At 37.2% G+C, this 23,159-nt stretch overlaps 2 protein-coding genes across 2 annotated transcripts in view; both read right to left on the bottom strand.

The window, feature by feature from the left end:
• LOC107042489 (cilia- and flagella-associated protein 298) overlaps window positions 1-4,279 on the bottom strand; it is a 29,959-nt gene extending 25,680 nt beyond the window's left edge. The window contains exon 1 of the mRNA XM_015263547.1: window positions 4,141-4,279. Within this exon, the coding sequence (XP_015119033.1) occupies window positions 4,141-4,279 (139 nt within the window). The remainder of the gene's footprint in view (window positions 1-4,140) is intronic.
• Window positions 4,280-19,241: 14,962 nt separating this feature from the next.
• LOC107042491 overlaps window positions 19,242-23,159 on the bottom strand; it is a 360,805-nt gene continuing 356,887 nt past the window's right edge. The window contains exon 14 of the mRNA XM_015263549.1: window positions 19,242-21,210. Within this exon, the coding sequence (XP_015119035.1) occupies window positions 20,634-21,210 (577 nt within the window). The 3' untranslated portion in view covers window positions 19,242-20,633. The remainder of the gene's footprint in view (window positions 21,211-23,159) is intronic.

Raw genomic sequence — 23,159 nt, 5'->3', positions numbered from 1 at the left:
GCAGGCCCAATCAACATCCTGAGATGGAGAGGATCAGGGGCAAGCAAGACAATGTACAAGGCTTACATCTGTCTGTTTGTATGTTTTGCTACTTCAGCAACACATCTGGAACTGGTAACGGACCTCACAGCGGAGGGATTCATCGCAGCGTACAAACGCTTCACATCGAGACGGGGCATCTGTGCAACCCTGTCCAGCGACAGGGGTGTCAACTTCATCGGGGCAGAGAGAGAACTTCAAAGGTTATTCGATCAGGCATCAAGCGAATCGGCAACTACCAGGGATCAGCTAGCATCCGACGGAACGCAATGGAAATTCAACCCTCCTCACTCGCCGCATATGGGAGGCAAGTGGGAGGCTGCAGTGAAATCAACGAAACATCATCTACGAAGGGTCATCGGAACCTCGACCTTGACGTACGAAGAATTTACGACTCTTCTGACGCAAGTCGAGGCCATACTTAACTCTCGACCACTCTGCCCACTCACAAACGACCCGCAGGACACATCAGCCCTGACACCAGGACACTTCATCATAGGAGAAGCGCTCACGACAATTCCAGAGCCTTCACTTCAGCAGATCAACACAGCAAGACTGAACAGATGGCAAATCATCTCCCAGAGGCTTCAGAATTTCTGGGAACACTGGGCACGAGAGTGCATTCATCGTTACCAGCAAATTTATCGGTGGAAGCAGCCAACGAACGAAGTAAAAATCGGTTCGTTGGTCCTCATCATTGACGAGCGGGAGCCACCAGCCAAGTGGCCTCTGGCTCGAGTCATCGCAATTCATCCGGGACAAGACAACCTGACCAGAGTTGTCACACTGAGGAAAGGCAATCAGGAGACTCAAAGGTCCATCCACAGGCTGGTGCCTTTGCCGATCAACGACGACCTTTTGGAAGGTCAATAGTGACACGTCATCATAATCATCAGCTATACATCGTCACCTGGAGGTGACGCAGGGCGGGCGGGATGTTGAAAATCATCCGTCAGTCGGGCTAAATGTCGAATTTTGCTCGCTCGGCAACCTTCGGGGATCGACGAACACGCACGAGGACGATCGTGCGTGTCGTATCTTTAGTCCGCCATCGATCTTCATCGAGTGAAAGTGCCGGAAAATGATCGCATCTATTGTCGAACATTATCACTGCAAATCATCTTTTTGTTAATTTGTATACAGTCCACTCGGAAATCATCTATTTATTAAACTCTGTGTTGTGTAATTTTCAGTGCATAATTATTTGCTCATCAAATTACCTCCGGCTAATCATCAACCCGTTAACCCGAACCTCACTTTTCCTCCCGACCACCCGGCTCATCAAATCGTGATTGATTTCTAACAGACGGTTTTTTGAAATGTTAATAACTCAGTAGCGAAGCGATACAACGATTGAAATAGACTTGGCCCTTAGCTGCGTTTTCAAGGAATATCTCCGGATCTAAGGGAGATAGCGAAGATTTCGTGATAATCTTTTTTGTAACCGACGTCGGTGGCCGGAGCCGCTAGGTGCGAGCCTAGTGTGCGAAAGGTTGTGAGTTCGATTCCCCGTGGAACCGAGTTTTTCAACCGGAGGCTCCGGCGAGCGGGAGGTTGCTAATATAGTGACCGCCTGTACCGGCATGGATTTTCTGTGGTTTCCCATGCTACTCCTATGTTCTATAGGAGTGCGAATGCGGTGCAGTGTAGAATCCCACAGCCGCATGCATAGGGTTGGATAGGGTCGATTAGCCAATCGGAGGGCAGAAAGAGCCGGAATATAAAAAAAAAAAAAATCTTTTTTGTAGAGAGAATTGAGGACTGCGAGAAAACTTACAACAATTTTGTTATCTCCCTTAGATTTCGAGATATTCATTAAAAACTGTCCAATAGTCAAAATCGACATAAATCTTTTTACTGCTTCGCTACTGAACTTATCGAATGGTTAACGCAATGAAATAATTTTTTCATCACGCTGTGACGAAAAGTGAACTTTTCGGCACGCTCCGCGTGCCTAAAAGTCCAATTTCCGCCACATTGTGATGAAAAATATTGTTCGTAACTCATGAAAAAATGTTTTTTAGCTCGTGGGATTATATCACTCGCCTTCGGCTCGTGGTATAAACCTCCCGCTCGCCAAAAAACACTTTTTTGCACTCGTTACGAAATATACTATTTTCTTTCATGGAAATTACAGTCCTTCTCCTTGGCATATTTTGATACTGACAAAGCATTTTTTGTGAAAATGACTCATAACGCACAATGAAGTCTCTTCATTAATTTTCACAAATGTGTATTAAAACAAACTACTTATTGAATTCTACTAAATAATGATGTACCATCCCCATTACACATTGTGCAATTTGAGTTCCATGTTACTCAATGCAAACTTGTATATATTTTTATCTATTCCCAAATCGATGTTTACTCGAAGATGTTAAGAGGACAGGTTTTTTATTAACATTAAAAATATTTAATTATGTAATTCAATTGCCATCGGCCAGCGAGCGATGGAATCGAACTTTGAGGGTAACGCCCGGCTTGCGTCCAATACCGCCCATCTTGTTTTAATGATTTTTTTGAGCAATGCTGACCAAGTGTTATAATTTTTCCTATTTTCATCCTTCGGTTACATTCTTTGACTCCATTTTGAGAAAGATTTCACCTGAATAATAATAAATTATCCGCAATTTACCCGACATTTCAGTGGCTACCGACTACCCCAAACAATCCAGCTGTCACTCGACTGCCCTATAGAAACCCTGGATGGTATTACCTACAAACTCTGGTCGGAATTACCCCTAAAACCCGGAGGCTCATAAGATAGCCAATAATAACTGATGAAGATATTTTTCTGCTATCGAAAAGGTCGTAATGAATGTGGAAATGTATAACGAACATATATTTCGCACTCTATTTAATTATGGACCAATTGAAAATTTGAAAAATCTTATTCTAGGATCGAAATATTTTACGAATCTTGTAGGAAATAATTTGGATTTTTTTTTAACAATGTTTCCACGCGAGAAAATTGAACATTTCTGTTAAAATTACTTGTTGTTATCAAATATTTGCATAATAAAAAAAGAAGAAAGATTTTTTCTCAGCCAATCCTGCGAAATACGTGTAGGCGGTATTACACGCTCGGCTGTACAGGCATCAGCTACATTACAAAACTTCTATTCGAAAGCAAAAAGTCACGAGTATACACTGAGAGAAAACCAGCATAGTGATTAAACAAGTCTTACTCATGCAAAAAAAAAATCTTTTTTTTTTCTAATTATCGAAAAAGCATTTTTTTGTGTCAAACATACGAAGTGTGCACCGAGATTTAAAAATTTTGGTGCATCAATACATTTTCTAGTACTACTTCTCCGTTATTCGATGCTCCAATACGTATTTTGCTCCCGGCAAATGCTCGTTCTATATGAAACGAGAGATAGTAGTTTGTCGTTTCGACTATGCAATAATCACAGACAACAAATGAATTCTTAAATGAAATAATAACGATATGACAGCAATCTTGTAACTTGGGTACAAAATATTCCTTGATGAACTTCCTTCTATCAAACATATTTTTATCCTGAAAAGGCACCACGAGTATGAACGACCCGCCTCTCGAGCCAAATATTTCGTTGTTGTTGAAAGCAGAATAATTATTCATGTTTAAGACTTAAATTCGAACCAAACAATTATTATTTTAGGAATTTTCCACTAACGATTTTGTTGGCCTAAAAAGAACTTATTTGAGAACTTGTTCGTTTTTCTCCCAGTGTACAATATCATTTACTAAAGTTCTGAAACAATCTGAAGTTGCATCCTATGTCTTTTGTTTCAGAACTTTAGTAAACGAGTGTACTTTGGCCTCACCCTCACCGACGGATCAAACGACAACCTGTTTTTCTGTGATCCATTTTAATTGAACATGTGATCATCGAAAAAATCATCATCAGTAGGATGAAAACTATTTGGAATATTCTCTCCAAACGGCATCAAATTATCTATATGAAAGGCTTTTTAACGAATTTCTATCATTTTCTTTCAAAAATTGTTCTTGGATTTTAAAAATTTACAACGATCAAGTTTGCTTCACCTAATTTTATTTGTTTCTTTCCGAAAATGATGTTCATATGAGCCCTAATACTTTGTGTTTACACTTACCGTAACAAATCCTGGTTACTTTCAGCCTTCCATTGTAAATAATGGCTACATCACTGATGACATCGTCGATTTTCGCATCAACGAAGGTATCGTAAAGAAATTGGCTCTCGTCCCCTTTTTTCACGTGCAGACGAACCATGCTATTTTGTTTTCGACAACCCTTCAGAGACAGCTAAACTCGTTGCGTTAAGCAAACATTACCTGAATCAACAAGACCAGCTCACGTCGTTGCCCTGGCAACCCCGATCATTGATCAAATCTAATGGCGTCTGAAGGAATCATGTCGATCAAGAGGAGTTTTGTACCAATCAAAATGTACCTCACAGATTTCCTTTGAATTTAATAGAGAATGCAAATTATTATATCTTTATATAAATCGGTAACAAGTCAATGGGATTTCGTTCGTCGTTTCTATCATTAGTTGATAAAGGAATGTTTCTAGAATGAAATAATGTTTATGGAACTGAAAGAAAGAAGTTATTCGTATGAATGGAATAATTGTTTGAAGTCCTCTAATGATAAATTTGCGATTTTTTTCATTTAAGTGCAGAATGAAAATCCCCTGACAATTCCATGAATAATTTCAGTAATCGTTGCCTTACCCCAATCTCCGAATAACTAAATTGTTTTATGGGACTATGAAAACTTTGATTAATTTAGTTATTCATAATTGAGTTGAATTGCCGGTTTAAGGTTCAAGGAATAAACGTTGAAGCTTACGGCATATGGATCAATCAATTCCTAGGATATCCAAGTATATTTTACAGTTTGGTACAGACCATATTGATTTAACCATTTTCAATCATGAAATTTGTAATTTAAATTGCGTGGAAGAAATTTGAAAAACATCATGAATATTCAATGTTATTATCCAGCCAACAATTTACCGGTCATTTACCGGTCTTAGTAGGGACTTTTAGATGGTATCCGTAAAAAATGTTCCCTGGGTGGAATAACATTTTGTATAGTTTTTTTTATCATTCGTTGTTTATAAATGAATAATTGAAATTGTTTAAATTTCCCGTTTTTCCTTTATCATTAACCTCCATAAAAGTTAAAAATTTCTATTTCTTTTTCATTTATCTATTCTCTCATGTGAAAAGGAGATGTCACACGTTTAGTTTTATGCCTCTGAAAACTTTCTCACCGTGTAAATAATTTTCTTCAGCATATTGAAAAATTAGAACATTGCAATTTAAGGCCTGGGTGTACTATCTTTCGAATGCGATCTCGGTGTTTTTTTTCATCTTTCGTCATCTGAAATTGTCAATTAAGTCCTACATCATGCAGAAGTTTTGAAAAATTATGTATGAATAATCAAAAAAAAGTAGAAAAAATTCTTAATTTTTTCAAAGAGCTTTTTCAATTTATATTCAGAATAAGTTGAATAACAAGGAATTGAAAAATGTATCTGATTTACGGTGACAAATGGCGGCCTGTCAGCCAATATCATGCAGGGGAAGACTGATTTTGTAAATCTTTTCCCACACTGCACAGAGACATTTATTGCGGAAAAGACTTTTTGAAAAACGTTGTAATATTTTGGAGAATTTTTTAATCACACCTTTATCACATAAAAATGGCAGATGGCTGCATACCACTGTTTTGAAAATTGAGATACCTAGCTATTCTATGCTATGTTTTAAGGCCGTCCAACAACGAAGGTTTTACGGGCCGTTATCCCCCTAGAGGGACGTTACTGAACTTCATTTTGAACAGTGATAAAGTAGATTTCACAATTTTTGGTCTTCAGTTTGAATCTTCTTTTGAATTTTCTTGAGATAGTTATAAATTAATTGACAGATATTATCCTTAGGTGATTTCATCAATTTGTAGATATTATATGAATAAATATCTAATTTATTCAAAGCTTTAACAAAAATGGTTCTTTCTTCTTTATATTTAGGGCAGATCCAGAAAATATGAGTTAAGGTTTCTTTGGAATTTGCATTACAATCACACATTGGAGATTTGATGTAGTTTTTTCTTGCTAAACTTTCGTTCAAATTAAAATGATTAGATCTCATGCGGTTGATTGTTGTGATCACTGGTCTATTCAAGTTGGAATATTTGGACCAGGGTGGTCGCCATCCTAAGTAGAATTTCTTGAAGTAATCAGATCCTTTATTATGTTCCGCTTGATTTTTGAGAATTATTGAGGTGTCTTCACGCATCTTCTTATTAATAATGTAGTAAAAATCCGTGTATGGGATAAGGATCCGTTGAAGTTCTCCCGAGTGGCAAGCCTTTTTTGCAAGTTTGTCAGCTTTTTCGTTACCTTCCAAATTTATGTGGGCAGGTATCCACANAATATTTGAACCAGGGTGGTCGCCATCCCAAGTAGAATTTCTTGAAGTAATCAGATCCTTTATTATGTTCCGCTTGATTTTTGAGAATTCTTGAGGTGTCTTCACGCATCTTCTTATTAATAATGTAGTAAAAATCCGTGTATGGGATAAGGGTCCGTTGAAGTTCTCCCGAGTGGCAAGCCTCTTTTGCAAGTTTGTCAGCTTTTTCGTTACCTTCCAAATTTATGTGGGCAGGTATCCACATGAAGATGATTTCTATTCCCATTGATTTTTTAGCAACCCAGCTATTAAGTATTTCATAGATTAGGTAAGAGGGATTATTATAAACAGAGAAATTCGCCATTGAAGATAGGACACTCAAAGAATCAGATAAAATAATAATCTTTTCTGTATTCAGATTGGGTGATTCGTTGATTGCAGTGAGTATAGCCGAAGCCTCAGCAGTGAATATTGATGCAAACGAAGATATTTTATGTTTGATTTCTACATTGAAGTCTGGAATATATACTGAGTAGCCTACATAATTTGCATCATCGTTTTTTGATCCATCAGTATATATTTGAGAATAGTTTTGAAGTTCTAGATTATGAAGGTCCTCTTGCAGAGTTTTTTCTGCCGAAGTCGATTTCTTGATCAATGAACCCTTGTTGAGAATTATTCTCGGGTCCGAGTTAATCAATTCATATGAGTATGAAAAATTACATGGTTGAGGTGCAGCTTTAATTTTAGTTATGTGCGTAGTCAAATAGGTAAATGATTGAAATAGTGGAAATCCATTCTCAATATTATGTATACCTTTATTAGAATTCAGGCGTAGTGCTGATCGTAGTGAGTAAAGTTTATCAAAGAGTAAATGCTGGGAATAGGAAAATACTCTAGTAATATATCTATTTGAAAGTTGTTTGATTCGGATGTTCAGAGGAGCTTCACGGGCCTCAGCCAACATAACATTGATTGGCGTGGAATTCCTATATCCAAGAGCGAGTCTAATGGCTTTATACTGAATTCTGTCGATTCTTTCCTTGTGAGATAGATTGGATGGCAATATTATTTGACATCCATATTCAATGGAACTTCGTATCAGACCACGATATAGTGTCAATAAACAACGAGGATCAGATCCAAACCAAGTGTTACGAAGAACACGTATAAGGGCGACGGTTTTAGTATTCTTCTCAGCTAAGTAGGTCAAGTGATGTTTGAAGGTTAGGCGATGATCAAGGGTGATTCCTAAAAATTTGACAGTATTTTCTGCTTTGAGAACTTGATTGCAAACATTAATTGAGTAGTCCGAGGGTTTAAAATTCTTTCTGGAAAAGATGATCAGGTGGGATTTCTCAGGTGATATGGATAACTTCCTTTTATTTAAAAATTGAGAAATTTTAGAGATTGATTTCTCAATTTTTCGTAGGGTAGTGTTGATGTCAAGACTTCGTTGAAATATGGCTACATCATCAGCAAATGAAACTATTTCAATTCCTGGTTCAAGAACATCTGGAAGCTTGGAGACATAAATGTTGGATAAGATTGGGCTTAAAACGCATCCTTGGCCCGTTCCTTTATTCAGAGGGTGCGGGTCTGAGAGATGACCTCCTACAACAAAATGAGCTCTTCTATAAGCAAGAAGGAAGTAAATGAAAGTTGCAATCTTGTACGGTATTCCAATGTCCGCCAAGTCTTGGTAAAGTGTGAGAGGATCTACGTGGTCAAAAGCTCCTTTTATATCGAGAAAAAAGGCGGGGATGTATTCTCTGTTCGCAAAACCAGTGAATGCTTCCGTCGTTAATATCGCTAAGTTGTCAGTACATGATTTAAGCTAACGAAAACCAAATTGCGAAGGAGGAAAAATATTTTCATTTTCCAACCACCATGAAAGTCTACTGGAGATAATCTTTTCACATAATTTTAGGAAGCAAGGAGCTAAAGTGATTGGGCGAAATTTTCCAGGTTCGGGTTTTGGGATGAGAAAAACTAAAAAATCACGCCATGCATCAGGAAATTTTCCTTCTTGTAAAAGTTTGTTAAAAATCTTGAGTATAATTTCTTCGTATGATTTTGGGAGAGATTCAATTAGTCTATAATCAATTTAGTCAAGTCCTGGAGAGGAGTCCTTTTTGGTTTTCTTCAAAGCTGCTTCAAACTCCTTGAATGTGAAATTATTCTCAAGCGTGTCAGAGGATTTAAAGGGAGNATAATTTTAGGAAGCAAGGAGCTAAAGTGATTGGGCGAAATTTTCCAGGTGCGGGTTTTGGGATGAGAAAAACTAAAAAATCACGCCATGCATCAGGAAATTTTCCTTCTTGTAAAAGTTTGTTAAAAATCTTGAGTATAATTTCTTTGTATGATTTTGGGAGAGATTCAATTAGTCTATAATCAATTTTGTCAAGTCCTGGAGAGGAGTCCTTCTTGGTTTTCTTCAAAGCTGCTTCAAACTCCTTGAATGTGAAATCATTCTCAAGCGTGTCAGAGGATTTAAAGGGAATTTGAGGGGGTGGAGGAGGTGTATAGTCTTGAGGTAAATTAGGACAGAATTCCGTGATAAAATCTTGCATTTTTTCTGACGATTCCGTATCTTGTTGAGGTATCAAGTTTGGGTTGTGTGAATTTCTATTTTTATACCATTTAATTTTTTTCCATATAACACTGATTGGAGTTCGATGATTAATTGATTCGCAAAAATTCTGCCAGCCTAAGATTTTTTGTTTACGTAAAGTCAACTTCGTAATTGCAACTTGTCGCTTCATAACAATATAGTTATTGAAAGTGGGATGTTTTCGAAAGGTAGAATAAACTTTTCTTCTTAGTGCAACAGCTTTAGAGCAGATTTCATTCCACCAGGGTGCTGGGGGAGTGCCTTTTTTGAAAGTGTTAGAATTTCGAGAGGAAGAATTTTGAACGGGAAAAGTCTTTAGATTTGAGGATGCATGATCAATAGCTTTCATAATAGTTTCTATGACATTCTCATATTGAGAGGCTCCATTTAAATCATCCGGGAAATTCTTGATGATTTCCTCTTTAGACTCAAGATATCCAAAAAATTTATTCCAATCTATTGTATCTTTTTTGATTTTGTGTGAAAAAAAAATGATATCTCTCCGGAGTTTCATTGATGGTCAATTCAATCGGGTAGTGATCACTCCCCATTGCTCCTTTTAGGACTTTCCAAGTGCATTGAAGGGAAATATTGGAGGACACTAATGTAATGTCTACTGCAGAAGGATTTTCATTGGGTCTTGAGATTCTCGTTATGGAGCCATCGTTCATTAGGATTAAGTTTGAGTCATCCAATGCTTCTAGAAGCGAATCACCACTCTTGCAAGAAATACCACAACCCCAAACCGGAGAGTGAGCGTTAAAGTCCCCTCCTATTATTGATGCAAATGTATTAGGATAAAAATTAAATAAATTTGACCATTCTCGTTTAGAAATTTGGATTCTGGGTTTTTTGTAGACACAATATATGGCAAGATCTCCCTTAGTTGTAGATAAAAGAATTCCACGTATGTATAAATTATTTGAGATGTCATCAATATTTCGAATTTTCTTGTNGTCTTGAGATTCTCGTTATGGAGCCATCGTTCATTAGGATTAAGTTTGAGTCATCCAATGCTTCTAGAAGCGAATCACCACTCTTGCAAGAAATACCACAACCCCAAACCGGAGAGTGAGCGTTAAAGTCCCCTCCTATTATTGATGCAAATGTATTAGGATAAAAATTAAATAAATTTGACCATTCTCGTTTAGAAATTTGGATTCTGGGTTTTTTGTAGACACAATATATGGCAAGATCTCCCTTAGTTGTAGATAAAAGAATTCCACGTATGTATAAATTATTTGAGATGTCATCAACATTTCGAATTTTCTTGTATTTTAAATTTTCTCTTATAGCGATGGCAATTCCCCCACCGTGCTGATCCTCAAAGTCCTTGCGATATAGAATGAATCCAGGAAATTTGAATGGAATCTCAGGTTCCAAAAATGTTTCAGGAATCAAAATGATATCATAGTTATTTGAAATTTTTTGTAAATCTCCCATTTTCTTCTTCATGCTTTAGGAATTCCATTGTAAAATACGAAAGGGATTATCTTGATTAATGTTGAGCTGGTTCATTATTATCGAGATTGTTATTAGTAAGAGGGGGATTAAAAATCTCTTGGGAGAGTGGATTTTGTTTTTTTGCAATGTTACTGTTGATTATAGGAGGAGGAGGTAAACTCGAGTTATTTTCATCAGGGGGTCCAATGGCACGATTGAATTGCATGACACTACCACTGAGTTGAGAGAAGTCTCTGCTGATTCCTACTGCTGCAAGAAGGGGGGATAAATTTTCCACCATTAATTGAAAGAATTGTGTCATTTGAGACATCATAACCTTAAATTCTTCACATCCTTGACAGGGTTGGAATGGACGAGAGGATTGTAGGGAATCTTGGTTGCAGGGAGATTGATTCTCAGTTAAATTTGCTTTAGAATGATAAGATCTTCTCATCATAATCACAGATTCATTGAATACTTCTTGAGGTCGGGCTGATGATTCTTTAAATAAAGATTGTTCATCTTTTGGGTAATTCTGTTGGCGAACGGAGTGGATTCGACGACGATCGGTGATTTGGTAATTAGGATTGGATAGGTTATTATGTGAGTGGGAAATGGAGCCAGGTTGCTCTGAAAATTCTTCTTGTGATGATTCTGAATGAGATGAGATGTTGAGGTAATTTGACGCATTATCATTTCCTTGACGACGGGGTTGCGTTCGGCGATTCTGATTGTGGGAGGATCTTGGTTTAGACATTGGAGGATAGTGGATTATGTCAATGGGAGGTGGAGAGGGAGCCGCTGCTTGCGCGAAATTCATCGTTCCCTTGAGTATATCTCTTGCTTCAAGATAGGTAATACCATTGATTGCTGCGTGTTCATGAATGGATTTTTGTCTCAAGAGTTCAGGACAATTGTCATCAGTAGATTCATGGTTATTTTTGCAATTAATGCACCTCGCAGGTTTGTTTAAGAATGGACAAGGGGAGTTGTCTTCATGTGCAACATTCGCACAATGGGAACATATTTTTGAGTTATTGCATTGGGCTTTTGAATGACCAAATCTGAGGCAGTTGGAGCATCTTTTTACTGGAGATATAAACGGATTAACCTTGAATATGAACCCATAGAGTTTCACACTTGAAGGGATTAATTGTCCTTCAAATTTGAGGAGAATAGTTTCTGAGGGTTTTTTAACAAGGGTTTTGTCAGCTTTGCGTGAGAAATAATCACAACGTTCAACTTCCTTAATAGATACGGAGCTATCAATATGTGATTTGATTTCGTCGATTGTCCAATCTTTGGGAACACCTTTAATTACTCCTTGTCTCATGATACACCATTCAGGGATGTAAGCAATAATCTTATTTTCTTTTAAGGATGGATGATTAATAATAGTGTGGGCTTCTTTACGTGATTGAAACGTGATGAGTACGGAAGATCCAAGTTTCTTTAAATCAGTTGACTGGGATCGGATTCCGATTTTATCAAGTAGTAAGACAACAGTTTTACCGATTGTCATGGGGTTTAGGTCTGATGCTCCACTTTGGGAATAATCCGCATGAAACATGACTTTATAGGATTTGTAATGATGGTGAGAGGCATAACGGTTGCTGAGAATTTCAGGTGGGATAATGCGACGAGTTTTAGGAGCTGATGTAGTTGGAATAACTTTTGGAGTCGGATTGTCTTGCAAAATGGGATTTTGTACAGTTGAAAGATGAACAATCTTTTCAGAGGAGCGATCATCTGAGTCGGAAGGATCTTTTGTACGTGGCCTCTTGGTGAGTCGTTGATTTTTAATGAGTGGTAATGAGGAACTTGCCTGGGAGTTTCCTGAAACAGTCTGACCTGAATCTAGAGTGACTGGATTTGGGATGGTAGGGCTGGCTGCAGAGGTAACAAGTGACATCACTTTTCGAGGGTGATCAGGAGAGTAGGGAATGTTATTTTGTATGCAATAGGCTCTGTATTCGTCCAAGGTAGAGGTCTTCGTTAGAATAACATCTTGATCAAAATCCATTTCATCATCTGAGTCACCGGAATCCATGAATTGAGAGGTAGAATTATTCTGGGAGGTGGGACGAAGATGGGAATTTTCATCGGCCTCATGTTGTGATATCAATTTTTCAATTTCAGCGTCGGAGATAATCTTTTTTGAATGATCCATTTTAGATAAAATGAAAGTCAATAGTCTCTTGTTTTAATAAAAAAAAAAAAGGTTATGGGGGAGGGCAGAGACCGAAACAAAATGGTCTGCCCACCGAACAAACGCACCAAATTAAACAAATCAAACACTGATTCGACTAATAAACATAACATTTAATAAAAAGGATAAATTAAACTAATTTTAAAGCAGCAATATGCCACAGAAACTTTTTTCTTCAATTTTTGATTTGGTACAAACGTCTGTACACGATGGCAGTTGACAGTCGAATCCAGATACCTAGCTGTCACGTCCCATGAGGAGTTAGTGTTTTGTTATCCACCATGAAAAATGACAGCTAATAGAGAATTTGCCACAGCGAATCAGATAGTGGTAATTTCCACTTTTTTTCAACTCATTCTGAATCTCAATTAAAAACGCTCATTAAAAATGTTCAGAATTTTTTTTTTTGTTATCATTCTCATAATTTTTGGGAATTTCTACATAATGTACCACTCAATTGACAATTTCGGATTACGAAAGATAAAAAAAAATCCAGATAACATTCGAAAGATTGTACATCCGGGCCTTAATTGAAAAATGTTTTTGTCGCTCCAATTGTAATCTATAGGAAATATTATTATAGGAATCAGTACTTTTTTCACTCGATGTGACCATATTCATCGAAAGCCCTGAACTATCACTAGTACTACTTCCTCATTATTAATATTTTTTGCAATTTGTTTGATACTAATTCATTTTCTTACTATCGGCATTGATGAATTCGTCACACATCTGAAATTCACTCATAATTTTCAGGAGAATTCCGTACCAGATACAACTAAGCAAGACTGTCTTGGCAATTGTGAAGTTTTTCCAACATGACAGTGCATGACCTAAGCGAGAAGACTCACCAAAGAATAAAAAACAGAGATTACTTAATGTTTCAGCTAACACGCTCCAGGAGGTAAATAAAATTTTTTTTCTGCGAATATTTAATATGCCCAATGTTAGATCTAGTGATTTTTTTCTCATTCCTTCCTCAGTGTTTCAAAAAAATTCTCAGACACAATTAACGTTTGATGATATTCCTCTCGGCGGGACTATGCAGAGAACTCGATCTACTTCAACTGAACTTGAAAGCAGGAACGAGATCGTACCCACTCTACACTCAAATTTTACTGCAGCTGAAGTCAGAGTAGAAACTCAAACTTCCGAATATACGAATCCAGAGATGCCGATCGATCTAACTCGTAAATTCCTGACTAACAATATTGATGAGGAAAATCAATGTGAGGAAAGAGATTAAACTCAGCGAATGGCCGGAAACGTTCAAGCTGCACAAAGAGGGACAAATTGCTATGAACCTAACAGTCTCACGTATCGCTCGGTTGAGTTCGCAATCGAGACCATTAGAAGCCTCCTTTAGAAAATCTCAGAGCAGATCTAGCATTGATGGAAACGCTTCTTCTATCGCCAAGCTTACTCCTGTCAATCATTTGGTGAAGGCGTTCCCCTGGACCCATATATGTTGTCTCAATTGGAGAATCGATTGAAGAGAATCCTGCTATAAAACTGATTGCACCGAAGAATAGGATTATTGATACTTTACTTTCGACTGCTCAGTCTACATTTGGATCGAGTATTAGCCGCGTTAAAAGGATGGAGCAACTTAGAACGCACGTAACTGATGATTTTTCTGCGGCAATGCCTCCTCCTGCTGAGGATTTACAGACAAAACCATTAGAGTTTCATATCACCTCATCTCAGGACTACGTTAAAGGTGGAGCCATCACTACTGGACATTCTGGGGCAACTCTCGAACAGGAAGGAGAAAACCCTAAGACTTCTCTCTCGGACGCTGGCCACACTGAAGCACCTTTGGTGATACCATCCTTACATTATCGTACACGTAGTAAGCTCAGCAAATCGATAATTGAAGCTTTTGCTGGAATAAAAGATGTTCGGAAGGTCGGAAAGCCTCGAGGTGCCCCAAAAGGTCGAAGAACTACCGTGGCTGGGGTAGCGTTCAACAAGGAAGAGATCGCCAAACGTTCGCCACAACAACATCAAGGAACTCGAGGTAGAGGTCGAGGGGTGACTAGAGGTCAACGAGCATCTAGGGGTTGTGGGGTAGCTAGAAGTTGTGGAGCATCTCAAAGTCGAAGCCAAGGAAAATTGACCGGGGAGAAAGTTGGTGGAATTGCTTCTGACAAAAGAAATGATGCCATCAAACTTGAGATGATGTTAAAATGGCTACTGATGTCGAATTATGTGAAAGGACGGGATTTCACGACTTCAAAAATTAAAAGCATCGAAATCGACACTACCAACTTAAATGATTCCTTCATCGACACCGGAGACGATGACCTTCAACTTCTGATGTCTTGCATGGAAAAGGATGCCTTCGAGGCATTTTTGACTAGTGTTGAAATGAAAAGAGGGGAGGATGATTAAAAATGTGCTGTATGTGTGGAAGAATATCATCTGTCGTGTGAAAATGTTATTTGTTGTGAGGGATGCCACCTATGGCATCACTGGTTATGTGTAGGCATAAAGAGAGAACCGGTCGAAGATTGGTTTTATGGCTCGTGTTTTGCAGAAACATAGGCAAATTCAGTAACAAAGCGCTGAATCTCAAGTAGTTGGATATCAATGGTAAGAAAGCTACAAAGATATGATTTCGTTCGCATGCATAAGAAAAGAACGAAAAAAATAATCATTGTAGGATTTCATTCAACGGTTGGACACCTCAATGATTGCAGGATTGGAGGAAGTATGTAACAGGTCTCGTTCAATGACTTTATGTCTGAATTCAAGGTTAAGAAAATTATAATGACGTCAATGGTTTTGGTTATTGAAAACATTGTGAATGAGATTCGTGCTTAATAAAAAAATGTTCATATTCTTCTGATTTCGATTTTTATTTACAAGTTCCTATCTCTGAGCCACTCTTGGATGTACTGTACCAGCCGCCTCATCCACGGTGATTATTTGCATCAATAGCTCAAATAATTAACGATGAATGTTCGAATGAATGGCAGAAACTTACCGTACATCTAATGGGAACAAATCATCGACTACGCATTTGCCAAAAGCACTGCCGTGATCCGTAAAACATGACGATTGTTCATCCACATTAACAAAAAAAATCACCGTGGATTCACCGTATTTTTGTGCCGGGAATATACGGTAAAAAAATTATGGCTTCTTGTGCACGTTAAAAGTCACCGTGAATCCACGGTAATTTTTTCCGTAGACCTACGGTAAAAAAACGGTAGGTCCTCGCACACATTGAAAATCACCGTGAATCCACGGTAATTTTTGCCGTAGATCTACGGTAAAAACGGCGGTTCCTCGTGCACGTTGAAAATGACCGTGGATCCACGGTAATTTTTACCATAGGTCTACGGCAAAAATTACCGTGGCGCGTGTGAATAGACACTGCCATTTCCTAAATGTCTGAAAGAAAAATCGCATACATGATGATGATGATACTGATTTAGTTGATAATGCTGATCTTCCTGACGGTGCTGATGATGTTGGTATTGGTGATTTCCAACGGGCTATGTATTGATTCTCAATTGAAGTTTTCATGAATTTCGACGAATCTTTCAAGGACTTTTAATTGAAGTTTCGATAGATTACTATGGAAAATGGTTTGCTTTCTAATGCAAGTTTTCATAGCTTTCTTTGTATTTTCTATGGATTCTCGATCTAAATTTCCATCCCTTTGCAATAAAAAAAACATGTCAGGATCCTTCTAGGGATCATAAAACGTCGAGAAATCATGAAAATTCCAGTTTTCGTTTTCGGAACAATTACAATAACTTCCTCCCTTCGGGTCGAGAAGTTAAAAAAATCATGGATTTTCAATAGAAGTTTTCATCGCTTCCCACGAATTTCTCATTCGTAATACTAGTATAGAAATCCGTATACGTGAAAGAACATATTGATTCCAATCAACCTAAACAATAACGTGATGAATCATAAAATCTATCAAATTTTGAGGCGCCTTCGATCTCGTTTTCATAAATAGGATCAATAACGGGTTACTTTGAAAGAATTGAAATTTGAGAAATTTGAAAGAATTGAGTGAAAATTCAAAATAACTCATTGATTGTTTACTCATCATTGATCTCCTTCATTGATTGAGTTTTTCGTAACCATCATTCTTTTTACAATGTATTTATCACGTTGATAGCGCGCGCCTGGTCTAGTTCAATATTAAAAGACCCCAAAGACATGGCAACGCCGCACGAATCATTCCTATGGTTATTTCAAGTTGGTAAACCTGCGGAGTGTTTTTTCCCTCTTTCAGTTTCATGGTCCAACCTATAACTCTCTCATTATGCTCCAGCGATTATACTGACATTCGAATTGCGCGCCACTTGCGTTGAAGGTATAATTGTCCCACGTGAGGCTCAATAGATAGAATTTACTGCGAAACTCATGATTTCCCGTATCATTTAGTCAACTGACTTTTTTTATGTAATCTTGAAAAATTCTGTAACTGATATATACTTTTCAGCAAGACTTGATTTATCAGCCATTAGTTTATTTCAATAGTTCATCATTTTCTTGGAAGATATAAAAAAAAATTCCAATTGAGGGTGAGGTAGCTTTATAGCTGGTGGGGTTACAAAAACATACAAATTGCATTTTTTTTCTAGAAAAAAATTGAAAAAATTTTCAATGATGCAGCATACTCAGGTATTTCTTCCACGGATTTTTTTTTTTTTTTCATTTCAATTTTTCACACTGTGGTACACTGTTAAAAATTTTTGTCTGAATTTTCCATGCCAAATTTTGGAAATTTTTATCGTGTTCCAACTTCACTGAAATTTCAGGAAATCTTCAGGAAATCAAACAGAACTGCAAAATTTTCGTTCCATTTTTCTCTGAAAATCAATAGAAAACCAAAAAATTCGGGTAAATATACCCTTGAATTTTCAGGACAGTGACACTGAATGCGATTTAAGGGGAAAAAATAATGAAATTTCAGATTTCACCGAAAATTCAATGCAATTTGACAGTGAATATTCATATTAGATTGGAGATTCAAATAATGTAACGAATTCTTATCTTTATACCCCTTAAAATATTGAAATTTTACTAAATTTTTAGTGAAACCTGAAATTTTATGATTTTTTTTCTCCTAAATCGCATTCAGTGTCACTGTCCTGAAAATTGGTAGTCAACTGTCCATGACATTTCATTTTTTTTTCTCACAGTGTAATTTAAATTCAAATTATCGACAGGAACATAAAGAGAACTCAATCTGTCCGATATTTTAAATCTTACAAACGAGAAAAATATTATTGAGTGTCACATCAACCCAAATACCGAAGTTTGTGACCGATGACGCCGAGACGACGCTAGAGCCTGTTCGAGTGGATTGCGGTTCAGTTTTAGTTAATCATTTTTCAATGTTTGTGGGTACCCAAAATTTTTGTTTTCCTAGCAGAGCAACTATTATTTCAACCAGAAACTGAGATCAATAATCTTCTTTTTAATAAATATATATATATTTTTTATTATTCATATTTCTTTCCTAATACCATTACGGTTTTATAGGCTCTTCATTCGTCTGCCTTTGCCTCTCCCACTTCACTCTTCTAATTTTTATCTGCGTTACCATGGGCCGTCTTACTCTTAACTGTACCCCATTCGGGCTAGGACTTCACGGGAAACCATGGAAAACCCCAGTCGTACAGCCGGCCAATTGTGCAGAGCCCTAATGTGCCTTTCTGTCACACTAACTAGAGGGGCAGCACATTAGGCCACTAGACCGTGCCTACCTTCCGAAATTTTTGGGCGAAGGTGTTCCTAAGCGGTTACCCATCCAAGTCCTAACCACGCCGAACGCAGCTGCACTCGGATGTCCACCGGAGCAACACCTAACTCACCCAACCATTGCGGTCGGCTGTTTTTAATAAATATTTTCCTCGTCATTTAATTTAAAGAGGGGAATTTCAACTAAATTAAGAGGAATTGAGACAGGACTAATTTGAGGAATCATATTACTTGATTTGTGTCGAGTCTGAATGTCTCCATTTGGACTATTTTATAATATTAACGAATATGTCAATGAACTCTCTATTTTTTTATGGACAGAAAATTAAAAAATGAATATATTTGAAGTCTGTGAATTATTCTTTGCAATTTTTCTTCTTGTTGTGATTTGAATATTTTGATCAAATGTTATTTCTTGTGGAATTGGCGTACTCTTGGTTGGCGTATTCCATGAACTAATTTTTCTCGAAAATTTTTCATCTCATGTTCAGGTTGAAGACGTGCTGCTATTTAAGGTTGTATTATTGCTTATTTGCACGGCAATTCTTATTGATTTTGATTCTCTTATACGGTTGATATTCTTTAAATAATTGCTAAATTTCAAATATGGTAAAAAGAGGCATAAAAATCAGAATTTATTACAACACAAAAGACCTTAAGGATTGGATACAACATTGAATTAAATAAAAAAATTAAAAATCTGAAATTTAACTTGTTTAATGAATATATTCGTCATTCACAATAAAGTAATATACATATGTACATCTCATGGAACATTTATTATAAGAATATAGATGATCATACTTCGAAAACATAGATACACATCTTTTCCACTTTATTTTGTTTTATCTTCATGTTTACATCTGGATGTTTCTACTGGCATTTGACACAAAAATATCATTTTCTTCATAACATTCATATATACTATATAATGAATATAATTTTTCTCCGCCCATTCTCTTACATCTCATATAACATATGACGTTGAATCACTACAGAATGAAAAACTATAGATTTTTCGAAGAAAAAAAAACTCTTGTCAACTCTTATGCGCTCAAGTCATGTAAGTGACTAGTATTACGACTGAAATACATTTAGAGATATCTGTCATACGATTATCATGCACAAGACATTTTATTTGCTCATTAATCTTTCTTACTATATTGGGACTTGGTAAAAAAAAACCACGTGGTCCCATAAATATTTTCCAGGTACCTCGAATTAATGCAATGCACCTCGAGTCGGTTAGTGACTCGATGATTTTATAATTAATTGTTCCAGGCACACATTCACATTTAACTCTCCTACACACTCGCAGTTCCGTTAATAATAATCTTAAATCTGAAGAGAAAAATTTTAATATAATTAGCATAAAAAAATGTATTTGGTCCGGGAAGGCAATATAAGACATATTCACGCGGTATTTTGATATTTTACCTAACCTACTGTTCATTCGTTCAGAAATTGGAATTTTATGGATTTTTGAATCTTAGTACTGTCAAAGATTAGTTGATTAACACGATAAATCATTGGATTTTAATTAACGACAGAAATTTTGATATTTCCATCATATTTTGTTCAGTATTCTAACGTTTACACTTCCATAAATGCCTAATGATAATTTTTATGTGAGTGAAAAAAATGTTGAAGTACGTAAAAATAAGTGAGAATGATTTTTAAAGAAAATATAAAAATTGGCGAGACGATTTCAATTCAACATTCATTTTCCAAATATCCAGATTTTTTTCTGGAAACAGTAGATTCAAATCTATCTATCACATCTCCACAATGACGGAATAATCCTGCTAGTGAGTAATTTCAGAGGAAATCAGAAGATATTTTCAACGGTGAATTTCTTTCTTTATCATCACTCACATCTAAGATGAATGCACAATCACGAAAAAGGTCAAATTCATTCCATTAGCATTGATGACTTCAATTCCTCAATTCCACCATTCCATCCCCAAAAACGATCTGCCCGCAGCAATTTCCAAATTCAATTGATAAACCTGCCATCATCTACATCCCCCACAGCCGTGAAACCATCATTTTGATTGACACCTCATCACTCATCGATGAACAAAGGTACCGTTAACAAATCCATTTCCACTGACGACTGATCGGACGATCTCTCCGATGACGTAATCGACTCTATATCAAAATTTTGCGAACCGTACAATGACGCGCATTGTACGGTGCTCCTGTCTCAGACTTTGCTCTCAGGTCCGTCTGCCGTATGCTTGAATGAATTACGTATTTTGCTCAAGTGAAGTGCAGTAATGTGTCCATAACTCTTGTTATACCATTCTGGTGTTCTGCCTTTGGTATCCACACGAGACAGATGCATAATCCTTGATTTTCCACTTCCGCATTTTTCGATGAGATAACGCGAGGCGAGAACGATACCGCGTGTTCCACCAAGCAGAACTGGTGCGTCTGGATGCTCCACTGATGTCTCTACGATTACACACGCATCCTTGGGCAGGTCAGTGCGCCAGGTACGTAGGACGCAATAGTCACGAGCTGGTAAGGGGCTCATGTTGCCTGTCGCGTACTGAAATATCTCGGCATCAGAGTCGAGTTTCTTCACTAGACGATATTTCAGGAGCTGGGGGTCCCAGATGTGACGCTCTCGGAGGACCCGGTGCAGCAGCTCGTTTGGCGGAGCTTCGACCTCGGTTGTTACACGCCAGAGACGCAGGGGGTGACCGTCACCCACTTTCTTGTACGCCATCTCGATACTGGTGTCCGCTGGGTTGTTCACTGTCACCCATCCACGACTTCTGGAATGAGGAAGAAGACGGAGATGTTAATGGTGAGCTCAGAGGGCTTGATGAATTTCACTGGAGAGTATGTAAAGAATATAAGTTTCGAGTTGACAGAATCAAGATAGTGAGTGTAGGAAACTCGTGGTTCCAAATGATATTTCACTGAGAATAAGACACTGGTTACTTGATTGGGGAAGAAAAATTCGTGACATTCATTACGAAATAGTATATTTCAATACGAGTGAGATGGAATTTTCGCGAGTGTTAAGTTGGTGACTGGAGGCAAAGCCGAGGGCTGCCATCACACGAGCTCAAAATTCCCGTCTCACATGTGTCGAACAATATTCTTTGACGGCGATGTTACGTTCAGTGAGTGGCCGAACTGTGCCTTTTTCATTTACAAGTAAACGAAAAAAATTTTTTTGTAATACCTATCTCAAAAGTGCACTTTACGCATGAGCTCTGACCTTTACGCACATCGCACGGAAAATGTACACTTTACGCCGGCTGAACCGCCCCGAAAAGTGAACTTTCCAGGTAGGTATTGCAAAAATATACATTTTGGAATACCTACCTAAAAATTGCACTTTGTGGAATGGTTTAGTATGTGGAAAAAGGGTGGTTTTCCGCATGACGTGCGTAAAGTTCACGAGCATTAATCACTTTATCTCCACTACCGTTTCGAACAGTGAACTCGGCAGGACAAAAAATAGAATATGTTGTACGTACATGCGCAAAAGTGCAACTTTCGGCACTAGTAACATAATATACTAGAGTTCACTTTTCAGGGGTGCAGTGAGGGTAATGGGTTTTTTTCGCGGAGTTGCGAAAAGTAAATTCTCGGGCGTAAAAATTTGCTTTACACACTCGAAATTTGCTTTCCACACCATCTCTAAACATTAAAATTTACTTTACGTCCTACCGCTGAACTTTACGCACGCCATGCGGAAAACAACCCCTTTACGCACACTAGATCGTTTCGAAAAGTGCACTTTTCAGGCAGGTTTCGCAAAAAAGTTCGTAAGAGGTAAGGAACCCCTTGTGTCTACGTAGGATTTTCAATTGCGGTTCGTCCCCTAATTATTGACTGAACTTCAAGTACGGCTCAATTTAATAATGAAATGACTGGAATTGTTTCGAAAATTGAATAATCATGGAAAGGAGAATGATTCTAAAATTCAAATCAAGAATCGTTGATTTCTTAAATTAAGAATCTCAAAGTTCTAAAAAATCTACAACATCTACGAAACTGCGGCTTAATTGAAGTAGAATTATACTAGAATTAAGTCAACAACTCCTGAGAATCAGAACTCCTTTTCCTGATTTTAAGGAAAAAACTTCTTAAAATAAATCAAAACAAACGGATATGTTGATTATTTCATGACTATTTTTGACGGAAAGGGGTTCGAAAAGTTGTCAAAAGGCCTTTTCTTTCGAAATTTTTGGGAAGTAGCAAAAAACTCACAAGAAGTCCCTCTGTTTAATAGTAAATTTTGTAGGTATCTGATTATTTAATAATGGGTTTGATTCAATTGCGTTTACTTTTCATTGTTGTTAAGTCGGTATTTATCTTGACAATAAAGAGTTTTCATAAAACATGGCAGGAGAACGTTTTTTGCAGGAAATTTTCTCAGCTACAAAAGGCCTTTTTACATTGTGTTCTCAAAATCTCCTGGTTCCAAGATATTTTCAGAGGAATATATAGAAAAATCTTGAGATCATCTCCTTTCACTTGTGTGTTGGGGCCATCAATAATGTGTTATACATAGAGTTTCAATGGAATCAGATGATTACTAACGGGTATAATTTATCGATGCGATCCGTCACCCGATATATACCATTTAATTTAAATGAAATACAGTTAGAAATAGGTAGGAGTTGAATGGTGGATTTCGTAGTAAATGTCAATGTGATATTTTTTATTTATATAGAGAATTAAGTGGCTCAATCTAATCGTCAATTTG

The sequence above is a fragment of the Diachasma alloeum genome, unplaced genomic scaffold, assembly GCF_001412515.2.
Source record: "Diachasma alloeum isolate Michigan unplaced genomic scaffold, Dall2.0 Dall_scaffold_00480, whole genome shotgun sequence".
Lineage (NCBI taxonomy): Eukaryota > Metazoa > Arthropoda > Insecta > Hymenoptera > Braconidae > Diachasma > Diachasma alloeum.
The sequence above is the reverse complement of the archived record's forward strand: the minus strand, read 5'-3'. Positions and strand labels throughout refer to the sequence as shown.